We start from the raw sequence: 12952 nt of genomic DNA on the forward strand, positions 1-12952 counted from the left end.
GCAGGACCAAGCTCAGGGAGGGCGGCCACCTTTCCAGCTGCTGAAGGAATATGATAAAGACACTAATACAATAGAAAGAGAATGGCCCTAAAGTATAAACATGTACAACAAAAATGTACAAATAAAAAAAAAAAACAGAAAAGAAAAACTGACAGCTGTTTAGAAATATGCACCTAAAAACAGAAAGTTCGGTGTTGTGAGAGATCCTCAGTTAAAAGTCAGAACAAAGTGGGCTGAATGCCACTTCATACCTTTGCGTTAAATGATGCACGAACATCTGTCTGCCCACTGAATCTGAACAACTTTAAAGGCTGTCCAGACTAAAACAATCCAACAGTTGTGCTTCTGTTGCTGTCGTTTTAGCCTTTCATATCCCCTGTGTGAAACTTGTGTTAGGCTGTAAAAGAAAACTGTTCTAAGCTTCTCTTTTTCCCCCCATTAATTTTCTTCGCATGGTTATTTTCTGTAACTGCTTGCGCATTTAATATAGTCGGTCTTTGAAACAATGTCTCCATTGATTGCATCGTTTTTTCCGTCTGCTGCCTGGTGGTGGCGCCAACTCGCAGAAACAAAGAGGGGAAAGGGAGCTGCTGGTGAAAGCGCCACCGTCAACGTAATCAAAGGTACAAGGAGCGGACAGTGACGACGCTCTGATGGGACTCGCTTGGGTATGGCGCATGCGTACTTCCGCCAGTGTTCCCATTCCATGCCGTTGCTGCTCTCAGAGCGCATGTGGGGAAGCGAGATGACGGTGTTGTCGTCTCCTTCTTCGTTTTCTGGGAAGCATCTGAACAAAGGCCTGCCCCTTTTTCATGAGGATTGCTCTACCGCCATCGTTACTTTACGTGTAATCACGATTACTAAATCGGATTACGATACTTTTATTATATTTCAAGGTATCAGTAACAACAGTGACAGAATTCGAAATGGATGCGGATCACCAAGAAACCAGCGGCGAGACCAAATCGGCCATTAATACTTGGCGTTATCGACACCATTTCACGTACAAGGCAGATCAAGGGAAAAATATCATCGTCCAGTGTAATCTGTGCTTGCCGAGGGTTAATCTGCTGTCCACGTCAAAAACCTCCACTTCAAATCTAAAGAAACATTTAGACGTAAGTCAGTCAACCTAACAGCCCTGTGACAACTTCCCGTTCCAGTGTTTGTTAATGTTTAAAAGACTCAATGAATGAATAGCCACCCTCGTGATTAATAACGTTACATTGCAGCTGCATGCTACAGGCGCTGGAGGCTCGTAGTGCTCAACTTCGCTGGAAAGAAAAAAAAACACAAACAGTCGCTTTACTCTGCAGAAGTGTTCTTAGGATGGTTTTTCAGTGCAATTAAAGTTTATAAAATGTTGGGAAAGTCTATTTAAAGAAAAAAAAACCTGCCATGAAATCTTTCTTTGTCTTCTAGAGAACACACTTAGGCTGTGAAGCCAGGCCTGATGCCAAGAGAGGACGGAAAAAAGAGGAATACAACGGCGAGGAAAGCAGACACTGCCAGCTCAAAAAGCTCAAAGCGGAAATCATCTCCAAATGCCTGACCCAGGCAAAGATCGATGATCTGATCTTCAACTTCATTGTGGAGGACTGCCAGTCGTTTTATGTGCTGGAGCAGCCTGGCTTCAGGAAGCTGATTGCCGGTTTAACTGAAGGGCTCAAATCCATGGACAGGGTGACCCTGTTTACTAAGGTGGACCACGGTTTCTCCAAGATGAGGGAAGAGGTGATGTCTAAGCTCAGCAGCGTCCAGTATGTGTGCACCACAGCAGACATCTGGACAGCCCACAACAGGAGCTTCTTTGGGATGACCTGTCACTGGATCGATATGGATTCTTTGGAGAGGAAATCCGCCGCCCTGGCATTTGCACGGCTGCAGGGCAGGATCACGTACGACACCATCGCCGGGCGCATACACGACGTCCACGTGGCCTACAATATTGAGAGTAAAGTTCAGACGACAGTCACAGATAACGGCAGCCCCTTCATCAGTGTCTTCAGGGAGTTCGCGCTAGACACCCAAGAAAGTGACGACGACATCGGTTTCTACGAGAACGTGAGCACCGTGCTCGAGGGTGAGCCGGAGCAGGACATGCTGCTGTTTCTGCCCACCGTGCAGCGCTGCGCATCACACACCCTGGAGCAGATCGTCACTGATGACTTCTGGCAGGCTGTGTCACAGGGGCCCATGTGCCAGCTACATTACAGTGCCATGGCTAAAGTGTTTGCCATATGGAGCAAATGCCACCATCTCCAGGTCGGGATGGACGCGGCAGAGGAGATAGGAAAGATGGCGCTCGTCGTCCCGACCGTTATACGCTGGAATGTGGAGTACTGTGCCGTGCAGAAGATCGTCTCTCTCACTGAGCGGGAGCTGACGGAGCTCTGCGCTCGCCTCGAGGTCCCACGCTTCCAGCCGGAGGAGATGGCCTTCTTGAAGGAATATGTGACTGTGTTTCACCCGCTCGCGTTTGCACTTGAACTTTTCCAGGCGGAGCAGAAATGCTACCTGGGCCTGGTCATCCCAACCGTACTCAGTCTGAAGAACAAGCTAAATGAGCAGAAGGATGCTGCAAAGTACTTCGGCGATGCCGTCAATGCTATTGTGATGGCCATCGATGTGCGGTTCCAGGAGCTGTTCGGCAGCACCGAAGCGAAGATTGCAACCGCGACAACTCCTCAGTTTCGTTTGTGGTGGATGGCGGCCTCCGAGAGGGAGGAGATGTGCGCCCTGTTGGCCTCGGAGGCGTCCCAGATGGATCCCTGCACCGTAACTGAGGCGAACACCAGCCGCAACCTGTCCACCATTGAATCAGAGGATGACTTCTTTAGCTATGGCTCAGTGAAACCGGCCGTCCAGATCCAGCAGCGGGGGGTGTTGGAGGAGATTCGCAAGTATGTAGAAGGAACGGGGAAGAGCCTCGAGTGCCTGCAGGACTTCCCAAGAGTGAAGCAGCTCTTCCTAAAATACAACACCACCCTGCCATCCACGGCCCCCGTCCAGCGTCTCTTCAGCCAGAAGGGCAACCTGGTGACGTCACAGAGAAACTTTCTGACTGACGACTATTTCGAGCGCATTCAGCTTTTGAGATACAACAGCAACCTGTGCTCTCTGGTCAGCGAGTGAATGGGTTACCGATGGCCGTCTCAGACTTTTAACTGATACAAAATCAAACCATATTGTTTTGAAGTCATCACAGGAGAACACTGAACAATATCTCATTTCAGGCACTTTAGCCCGAATGTGCTTTCTAATATTTATCCACCCTGCCTGTTTTGATTGGCAAAGCATATGTCTCCCACTCCAGAATGGCTTAATGAAAACATCTGATTGACAATCATAGACACTGACACTCGGACTGACAAAAAGCATCTTTATCTGTGCTGTTGTTGTGATTCAATGTAGCCACGGGGTTAAACTGAAGTGATTTTTGTCTTTCAGTTATGATTTTTTTTCTACAGCTGTTCAGTAAGAATGCATCTCCCGTCTGTATATTTTATATCATATATAAAGCGACAAGAAGAGACCTCCCCCCCTCTCCTTTTGTTTGTGTCTCGCCTTTTTTCCCCCTCCCATGAAAACCAATTGCAAGCCACAATTAGATTAGTTACAGAATGACATCAGCTGCCTTATTTACATGCAGCCCCAAACGCGTTCGGCAAACACTCATTGCACTTTCAAACGCGTCCGGGTGTGTTTGTGTGCGAGGAAGATGCAAAGCATGCAAACGGTGAAATTCCAGTGGTGCACATTTCCCCAGTGTATTCTTTGCCATGTGCCCGGATGTCAGCTAAGAGCTTTCGTCTTGTCAGACAGCTGCCTGGAGACCAACAGGAGGCTGTCAGAGAATACAAACACAGGCTCTGTCTGGACCCGAGCTGTCGAAGACATGACACTTTTGAAAATGCAAAAACCAGCCCGCCGAGAGCCTGAAAAACCTTGGGATTTGCTTTCCCTTCGATATATTATTCCTAAATATATTCTCTGAGTGATTTTCTGTGAGTTTGCCTACAGCAGTCACAGAGGATTAAACGGACTTGAAAACTGAAAACCTATTTCTCTTCTGAATTGGGATTCTGTTCCACAGTGCAGCTTCTGATAGGGAGGAAACAGCTCAGACAACTGATTGCAGAGAAAGAACAAGCTGGAGGAGTGTAGATTAAAGATTAAAGCAACAATTCTTTGCTGCTGCAAAGTAAAATGAGACAGAAGTATCTGGAGTTGCACTGAGTTCAGGGGTCTTTGTTTATGGACTGTAGGAGGAAGCTGGGACTACCTGTAGAGAACCCAGGAAGAGTGTGTAAATGTAATAAAGGCTCCATCACAGCTTCTGTTTTGTTAATCTGTGGTTGGATGACACAAAATATGCACTGATCAATACAGGATTTAGGTGCCATAATACTGGGAGTTTGGGGGGTTCTCTCTGGGTATGCCACCTTCATCCCACAGTCTAGACACATGCATTTTAGGTTAGTTGCTGACTCTAAATTGGTAGTAGGTGTGAATCTATTCCTGCAGCAAAGAAGTGAGTTCTTGTGGGGGGGGGGTTTTCGCTCTTTTGGTTCAGTGCACCTCTGTTTGACTGGATATGATAAACATCTGAATAAGGTTGATGAATGACATGCTAGAAAATTATCTTCTGTCACTAAATGTCACTCCTGCCACCTGTTGGACGCAGATGTGCACTTCAGTAAATGCCAGCCGTTTGTCTACTTAAAGTGAAATGGTTTTTGAAGTGATCAAACGGTGCAACAAATCAAACCTGGGCACAAACTTTGAAGTAGAAAGTAGAAGTTTTAATGATTTCAGAAAAAAAACAAAACACGAATGGTACAAAGTATTACTTCTGAAAACAACAAGCAATACCCATCACCACACATTAACACACACATTTTTAACAGGGTCGTGTTAGGCACAAAGTGGGTGGAAGGTGTAGAGTGTGTGTGTGTGTGTGTGTGTGTGTGTGTGTGTTTGTCTAATAACCTCTGTTAGTATCACTGATTGAACCCATCACCAAACCCTTGTCCATACCATCTCCTCATTCTTCCTCCCTTGCAAAATGCAGCTTTAGAATCTCTCTATAGCATCATGGCAAAAATAAATACCGTTGAGTCACTTTACCCATCTGCCATAGTGCTTCTACTTCATCTGTGTCAGTTCAGTGTTACGCTAGAGCAAGGAAGGAAGCATCAGGAGGTGTTTCAGACATTGCAGGGATGTATTTTATTATTCTAATGCCCTTCTCTCACTTTGCATCTGGTGTCTGGTCCTGGAACAGCCCAAGTCATTTCAGAAGGAGCTTGGCATGGCTGAAGTGGCCCAGGTTCTCGCAAGACTTGATCCAGCGCTGGACGTTAGCCGGAGATGAGGAGGCCGAGCCGCTCTGCAGCACGCAGCAGTAGCAGGCGATATCAGCCAGGGAGAACTCCGGTCCGGATAGCCAGGGGTTGGAACCCAGAGTTGAGTTTAGGGCCCGCAGGACAGCGGATCGCTCTTTGACACTGCCCTCTGCCAGCTGGAAGAAAGCCGTATCCACCCAGCTGTCCACCAGGGTAGCAACAGCGGGGTCAATGGGATAGGGGGCAAGCAGCTTGAAGAGGAAGCGTGCTATGTTGGCCTCACCCTCAATGGGACACATGTTCTTGATGCTAAACTTCATCTGCGGTTTAGGAACTGTGGATGCAGAAGAGAAATGAGGTCATAACTTTTAGACAAATGGTGTCAATATAAAGATGAAAACATCTGCTTTTGTAGGGCATGGGTCTAAAAAGTGAAACCAACGCTTAAGTGCCATAAACCCACATTCTTTCTAATGACCAGGAGGGGGCGGCTGTATAAAAAGATTGTATGAAAAGAGTCTGTGGGAACAAAACTCTACTACTCACTTGATCTTTGACCTCAGTAAACACTTTCCTGATAGATTTATGGGTACAATTCTTTTTTTTTTTTTTTTAATAGGACATGCTTCTAATTTTCCTAGTTCAAGTTAAGAGTCAAATATACAAAAAAGCAAAGTATGTTGATGGTAAGTCACAATATGGGCGTGCAGCATTCCCAGACTTCACTGCATTAGAAAACTGAGAAGGTGTTTTTGTTTTTGATAATGAATTCATTATCTGCATCTCCTAAATGAAGCATTGCTTCCTAATTACACACTAAAAAAATAAAGTAGCTGAACGCCTACTCAGAAGGCTTTATGTCTGATCGCAGTTGTTTTTGTTTGTTTTAAAAATACCCTGACGTGGTTATGGTAACATAATTGGTTTCATAGTATTAGAAAAACTAGAATTCTATGAAACAAGACACCCACATACTTTCACAAGAAATTACATCCAAATTAAACTGTATCAGCACTGCCTTGCACCCGCACATCAAAGTGAGCAAGGACACAGGGCCATGTACAATGAACATATGACTACTACTGGATTAGTTTTAGGTTCTTGACTTTCTAGAACTTCTAAGTAGGATTTCTAAACTGTTTCTTTGGAAGAAACCAGAAAAACATCCTTAAGCATGTGTGACTGTTCAAATCTGACACTCAGAACAAGCCTAATGTGCAAAAGTGCCCTGGTGACCTCACCATCTTTCCATATGAGGGTGAAGCCCAGCTGAAACATGTGGCGGGCGTAGCTGTCTGCGTGCCGTGGTCCGAGGCAGGACAGAAGCTGTGGTGGCACACTGGCAACAGAGGAGTGGACGTGGACAGTGGAGAGCACTCGATAGCGCTGACAGAGCAGGCTGTGGAGCACCAGCAAGGTCAGGGGTGGCTGCACCGGGTTGGCGTTTATGACGATATCACGGAGAGCACCGAGATCCTGGTCACATAAAGATAAGCTCTGCTATTATGACACCACTACAGCCTGGGCATACAGGCAATATTCAGTCTATATGCTAAGAAAGGCTTCAAGGTAAACTCAATTATAGGCAGGTTGTGCAGGTTAACAGTATTAAAACCTGGAATGCCAGGTGAGATGTGATCAGGAAGACGGATAAAGAGATTACTACTACTAGCAAGAAAAGGCAGTAAAAGTAAAGCATTCGGTTAAAATTACCGTCAGTGCGCAGTTTGAAAGAAATGTTGCCGGTGCCGACAAACAAAAGACAATACAACCAAGTGTTTTTTTTTACCTTGCCCAGTACTGTGTCCAGGTCTGTGGTGCTTTTGAAGGTTGTGGAGGACTGGGAGGAGAGGCTGCTGCTGACTGTCAGGTCCAGATCGGCATCAGGGGTCATCACCGTCTTGGCCAAGCCCTCCACAGCTGCTTTCAGCTCATAGAGTTTTCTCATGATCTCATCCTGCCGGGCCTCCAGAGCTTTGACGGCTGGGTCCAGCTCGCCATTCTGAAGCAACACAGAAAAAAACAACACTGAATCTGGCTTAAACCACCCAGTCACATGACCAACTAAGGTAAAGCGAAAAAATAATGGCAACTGCCAGTGCTACCCCTCAGCCAGTCAAAATCATGATGTTCCCGCATTCACAAAATTTTACGAAAACTTACTCTGACCTCGAAGTCAAGGTCAGTGAGACTCAAATTTGTGTAAGACTTTTAGTAGATGCACCTATGGTACCAATTTGAAGCTCCTATGTCACCTCATTCTCGAGTAGCAATCACTAACAGCTGCTTTGACAAAAAAAAAGAAAAAAGAAAAAAATGGCTCATATTTTGCTATACTTTTAGTATCACTTAAGTTTTTGTTTTTAAATTAACTTTGATCAGTTTTACAATCAAAATGTTGTGGTGACTCAGCTCTGCAGAGGTAAACAGAGCTGAGTGGTTACTCAGTCAGCTATTTTCAAGATAGACAAAGAGTACACATCTATCTGAAGTCTGACTACAAGTTTATTCTTATATGTCTGGTTAAATCATAACACCAGAAACCTCTGAGGACAGATGAAGTTCAAATTCTCTATATGGCCTCAATCTCACCACTTAAACATCATTGAAATGTGCAAAGAAAACATGCTATACATTGATGAAAGCCATGATGTGAGTCATGAATCAACAGAATCGTTTGTGGTCCACTGCTGGAGATGCTGAAAGTGAAAGCAAAAATATTACACTATGAAACTATGGGGGGTTAACAGCTGGTTCTATTGGCCATTTTGGATCTAACCTGGTCCATCCACTGAAATAGTATGGCTCCATGATTATCAACCAAGAAAAATCTATAATCAACCCCCAGTAAAATTAATTAAAATGAAAAGTCTCTATTTAAGATGACTATTCAGTAACACGTAAATATGGGTTTAATATTACTTGCTGGTATATACAGTACAGTGGGTGTACCTCCACAAATGGAGAATGGTCTCAAATGGAGACATAATCCTGATCGAAGACATTAAAAACAATGTCAGCAGACTGGAGACAAGCTACCCGAACAGTTTCACTAGTTTATGCCGTTTAATAATCCTGATGTGAAACAGCGGAGACGCGCTGTAGTTGTTGCATCAGCCTAAAACTGAGATTACTCATTATCCTGACAAGCTAAGTTAGCTAGCTGCAAGGCTCGGCTAAAGACAGCTCTAGCTAATACCGCGTGCGAGAAGCGCAAACAACGAACAAGGGGAGGAGCAAAGCCTAAACGAAGGAGTTAATAATAATAATAATAAAAAGAATAAAATCAGAACTTCGAAATGTGATTAGTTACCTGAAGCGCGTGTTCGGGGGTGCAGCTTTTTCCTTGCTGCGCGTGGATATTTGGTACCTTGTACATGCAGGTGGGCAAATCAATCTTTATGTCACCCCCACAGATGGGCTTTACCTGGTACATGGGCATGGTGGTGGAGGACAGAGTGTCACAGACAAAAGGCTAAAAACAAAAACCCGGACACACAAGTCTTGTTGACAGGCAGCAGCAGCGGCGGCGACTACCACAGCTCACGGTGACAAGGGAAAGAGGCCGGTGTGACGTCATATCCGATGAAAGCAAAAAGACGTTTTATTTCCGTTTTCTTATTTCTTTATTATTATTATTATTATTATTATTATTATTATTATTATTATTATTATTATTTTAAAATGCACAAATACTATGGGAACTTCTACTTAAAAAAAATGGTCTCCACTGAAATAAAGATTTTTTGCCATCCATGAGCCGAATTTCCAGTTGTTATAATAAACTTCTGACAATGACTCTGCTTGATAACTCAAAATTTCAAGTTATTTTCTCAGTTTCACCTTAATTTGTATTTACGATACAGGAGAAAGAAGCTTACATATGTTTCAGCTTCTAACAATAAATAAATAAATAAATCAATAGTCAAATTCAAAATTTCGACTTACTAAGTCAAACATATGAGAAAATAACATTAAAATTGTGAGATAACAACCCACCACTAAATTTTATTTATTTGTTTTTTTCCCATAGTTTGCAATAAACGTCATTGTTTTGTTTTTTTTGGTGGATTTCATGAAATAGTAACCAAAGAGCTACTGTCATCATTCATCAAAGAAAAATAAAGTATGACAATGGTTGAATATGAAGAAAAAAGCTCATCAATTAATGTAGAAAATAATTTTAAGAAAAATTAAATATATACTTAAAAAGAGCTTATGTCACATTAATTATAATCACCGCATAAAGAAACTATTTTGAAGGATTTTTCAATGACAGGCTTCAGCTGGTTTACCAGAAGGCCCAGCCATAAATCTATACAAAAGCTGCATTTTTTTAAAAAAGAAGAAAAAACTGCAAAAAACTTCCCTAGTAAAATGAAGAGAGTCCAGATTACAAATTTCATCACATATTTAAAATCTGATTGCTTTTGCTGGCAAATGTGGTAATTCAATCTTCTTACCAGCTCCACATATTATTCCAGAGAGACTGCACTGATTCACAATGGAAAACCATTATTCCAGTTTTCAATATCATTTTCACAGAACACATAATTATTCACATCCAAATTAAATCTCAGATATGAGAATTCATCAGATGGGTAAATCTTATTTAGGATATTGAAGCTCATCTCTTTCACCCAAGGAGGGAGAGAGATATACTTTAACCTCTTCAACAATAAATTCCTCCATAATACTGTTCTTTCTATGGAACTAGGATAGATTATAAATCTGTTGGTATATTTACTGTCACAAACCAATTCCTGCTATGCAGAGCTTTCTCAGACCAGGTGAAAACTATTATTGTTGAACTCAGAGAGGCTGGTATGACTTTAATGATTAATCTTTTATAGCTCTTAACAGCACATTGGAGCAGAAATTTCTCACAGGACACCTCATGTTACAACAGACTGAGCTACAGGCCAAAACCCTTTTCTCTCTTTAATCATCTTTGTGCACAGGTTTATTTGTTTGTTTTTCCAAGTAGTTGATGCCTTTAGTTTTGTATTCTGTTAAGATGATTCCAAACTGCTTCAAAAATGCTCTGGAAAGGACAGTCAATCACTGATAATGTTCCATTGTGTGGTTTAATTTTAATTGCTGAAAAATGAAACAGTTCCCAATCAGATGCTTTCCAGATAGTATTACCTAGCCATGTTTTTATAGCTACGGTTTAATTTTACAGAAGTACAGTTTACTCAGCTTTGAAAATCTTGTTAAATACACCAATATTTGTCTTTTGTACAGAAAATGGCTCCTCAAACATTTAGTCTGTTTATCACTGAGATAAGTAGAAGTCACAAATTATAAGATGTGTGACTAGACAGGACTGTATTAATCTTTTGAGAAGAGTTCTTTTGGTCAATCTGCATTTTCTGAACACTGTACCCATCCATATCAGAGAGCACAATATATAGGATATGTTGAAATGCCAGTTTAAAAGATGGCTGAATGATAATCAGTTTTGTCGCCATTGATTTGGTTTTATTCTCCTTATTGCCTTCTTGTTTTCCTTTAGTATGAGTTTCCTGGTATGTCTTTTTCTCTTCTTCTTTCTACCTTTTATTTGTTTTTATAATGTTGATAATATATATTTTTTTGTTTTTAGGTTGCTTTTTCTAATTTTCATCAGACACAACAGATGACAATTAGCCTATGGCTAACTCTGGTGCATTCACAGCAATGGATTAACTGAAGGCCCAGATGCACCTGCCAAATTCTGTTGTGCCCATCTTTCTGCGTGAATATTTCAGAGGTCAGTGTTAAGTTGGCTTAACAAACAAAAAAATGGGTCAGGTACAAGGACTGGACCTGAAATGAGTGAAATGTCCAGAGAAAATACTTTGAAAGAGCTTCAGAAAACCGGAGAACTATTGCTCAAGAATATTTGTAAAACATTACAAGAAATTCTGGATCCTTGGAAACAAAATATGAAGAAATGATTGGTGGCTCAAGACTTTTGCACAGTACTGAATAAAAACAAAGGTGACAACAGCACCAGAAGAGTAGCTCTTCTTCTTGTAAGAGTTTTACTTCAGTTGGGATTTCTTAATTTTTCTGAGTTGCTTCATAGGCTCTTTCCTCATAGCCACACATCATCCTTATTCTTTGCCTAATGCTTTCTGAACAGTTTTAACAAAAGTCCAGTTGCTTTTAAATTTTCATGCTTTCTAAAGATCAGCTTCCTTCTCTTTACTGATTCCCCACATCGATGCATATTTTTAAACATGGCCTCCCTTTCCCAACTCCCTTCGCTCCTCTTATCATATCTCTTCTTACATCTTTGTACTTTCTGCACAAGATACAAATTTGATTTAATGTTTGTGTTTCACAAAAATGATAACAGTGTCTGGTGGGAATTTCCCCCATGATGAAAACGGAATTGTTTAAGTTCTCAATCTGCTAATAATCATCTCTCCAAAAGTTGATTCTGTTCATCTGGACGTAGCGTTTTCAGTGGGAGATTCTCTAGGTTTGGATAGACCTAGTGAGCTACTATAGGCCTCTATGAGTATTTTCCTTTCTCTTACTTCAACTATGAATTTGAATGTGACCAAATTCACTACAGATTGAAAGCATCTGACGTTCTTTGAATCAATCCAGATGACTGGCAATCAATCCACTGTTGAACCAATTAGCTCTGTTTATATATTGTTTGACTCCTCTGTGTATAAGCACTATAATTCCTGTCCCCATCATTGTAGTATTCCTTTATTTAGGTCTTGTTTCATTGCTTAAATTGATGTTATAAAGTTCCATGTACACACAAGTATTTTCAAGCATCTCTACTGATGTTACACTGGTCAGAATAGATATTACTTATTTAAGGTACTTAGTAATAAATATAACTGTTATTCTAACCAAAATTGTTATTTGATCTTCTCAATAATCAGTAAATAATCTAGACTGTGCCACATCAGATTAAATCCACTCGTTCTGATATGCAGTAGAGGGCGCCATGGTATAATTTCTCATAGAAGTTTACGCAGGTGGTCAGAAGCCAACAGACCAGCTGCTCATAACGTTTTGACTCATTAGGCTACAGAAATATATGCTGCAGATCCTTTCAGTATCCATAAGTGTTTATTCAAGATAGTTTACACACTTTTTTTTTTAACTTAAAATGCCTAAAAAACAACACATCTATCTATCACTGGTGTAAATTTAAATCATCATTACAGTGATTTTACAGTAAGCTGAATGTATTTCAAAAATACAGTAACATTCTGTTAACAGCAAAGCATTCTGGGACCTGCAGAAGAACTAGAGGATGAGGCTGGGTAGAAAAAGGTTCTGGGCATCTCTGCCCATTATGTAGGACTTAAGTGTGTGCCTGTCTTTGTCATTCCTCTGCCTATCCTTTCTCTCCCTCTTTGTTCTTTTAAACCTATACTCATTGTTGTTGATACTGCTACAGATCAGGACCTGGACCTGGTGTGCTTTACGTGTTAAGAAATGTATCGAAGAGATACACTTTGTGCCATGTTTTTGATCTTTGCCATGTTGGTTTGTTTCTAAAATGTTGGCCACACTCTCTCTTTTGCTTCTTGAATTATTTTAGGGATTCACTGATATAAATGCTAAATATTTGGCCTTGTTGGCAG

General features: G+C 41.6%; 2 protein-coding genes across 3 annotated transcripts; one reads left to right on the top strand and one right to left on the bottom strand.

The window, feature by feature from the left end:
* The first annotated feature begins 624 nt into the window (after positions 1-624).
* Positions 625-3540, top strand: LOC100704716 (uncharacterized). Its single transcript, XM_003452867.5, has 2 exons — positions 625-1118; positions 1423-3540. The coding sequence occupies exons 1-2, from the start codon at positions 927-929 to the stop codon at positions 3133-3135; spliced, it is 1905 nt and encodes a 634-aa protein (XP_003452915.1). The 5' UTR covers positions 625-926; the 3' UTR covers positions 3136-3540.
* A 1243-nt stretch (positions 3541-4783) lies between these two features.
* On the bottom strand, positions 4784-8928 carry aimp2 (aminoacyl tRNA synthetase complex interacting multifunctional protein 2). Of its 2 annotated transcripts, none has more exons than XM_005457758.3 (4): positions 8776-8928; positions 7138-7350; positions 6590-6824; positions 4784-5682 (listed from the first exon to the last, which is right to left on the bottom strand). In XM_005457758.3, the coding sequence occupies exons 1-4, from the start codon at positions 8788-8790 to the stop codon at positions 5294-5296; spliced, it is 852 nt and encodes a 283-aa protein (XP_005457815.1). In that variant the 5' UTR covers positions 8791-8928; the 3' UTR covers positions 4784-5293. The 2 variants fall into 2 exon arrangements, with proteins under 2 accessions (XP_005457815.1, XP_003452871.1); XM_003452823.4 differs by having other exon boundaries at positions 8662-8928.
* Between the last annotated feature and the right edge of the window lie 4024 nt (positions 8929-12952).

Source organism: Oreochromis niloticus, linkage group LG4 (genome assembly GCF_001858045.2).
Source record: "Oreochromis niloticus isolate F11D_XX linkage group LG4, O_niloticus_UMD_NMBU, whole genome shotgun sequence".
Lineage (NCBI taxonomy): Eukaryota > Metazoa > Chordata > Actinopteri > Cichliformes > Cichlidae > Oreochromis > Oreochromis niloticus.

Coding starts and splice junctions, on each gene's coding strand:
- aimp2 (XM_003452823.4), bottom strand. CDS start 8,790: ATGCCCATGTACCAGGTAAAGCCCATCTGTGGGGGTGACATAAAGATT. Junction 6,825..7,137: donor TGGACACAGTACTGGGCAAG/GTAAAAAAAAAC, acceptor TTATGTGACCAG/GATCTCGGTGCTCTCCGTGA. Junction 5,683..6,589: donor CACCCTCATATGGAAAGATG/GTGAGGTCACCA, acceptor CTGCATCCACAG/TTCCTAAACCGCAGATGAAG.
- LOC100704716 (XM_003452867.5), top strand. CDS start 927: ATGGATGCGGATCACCAAGAAACCAGCGGCGAGACCAAATCGGCCATT. Junction 1,119..1,422: donor ATCTAAAGAAACATTTAGAC/GTAAGTCAGTCA, acceptor TTTGTCTTCTAG/AGAACACACTTAGGCTGTGA.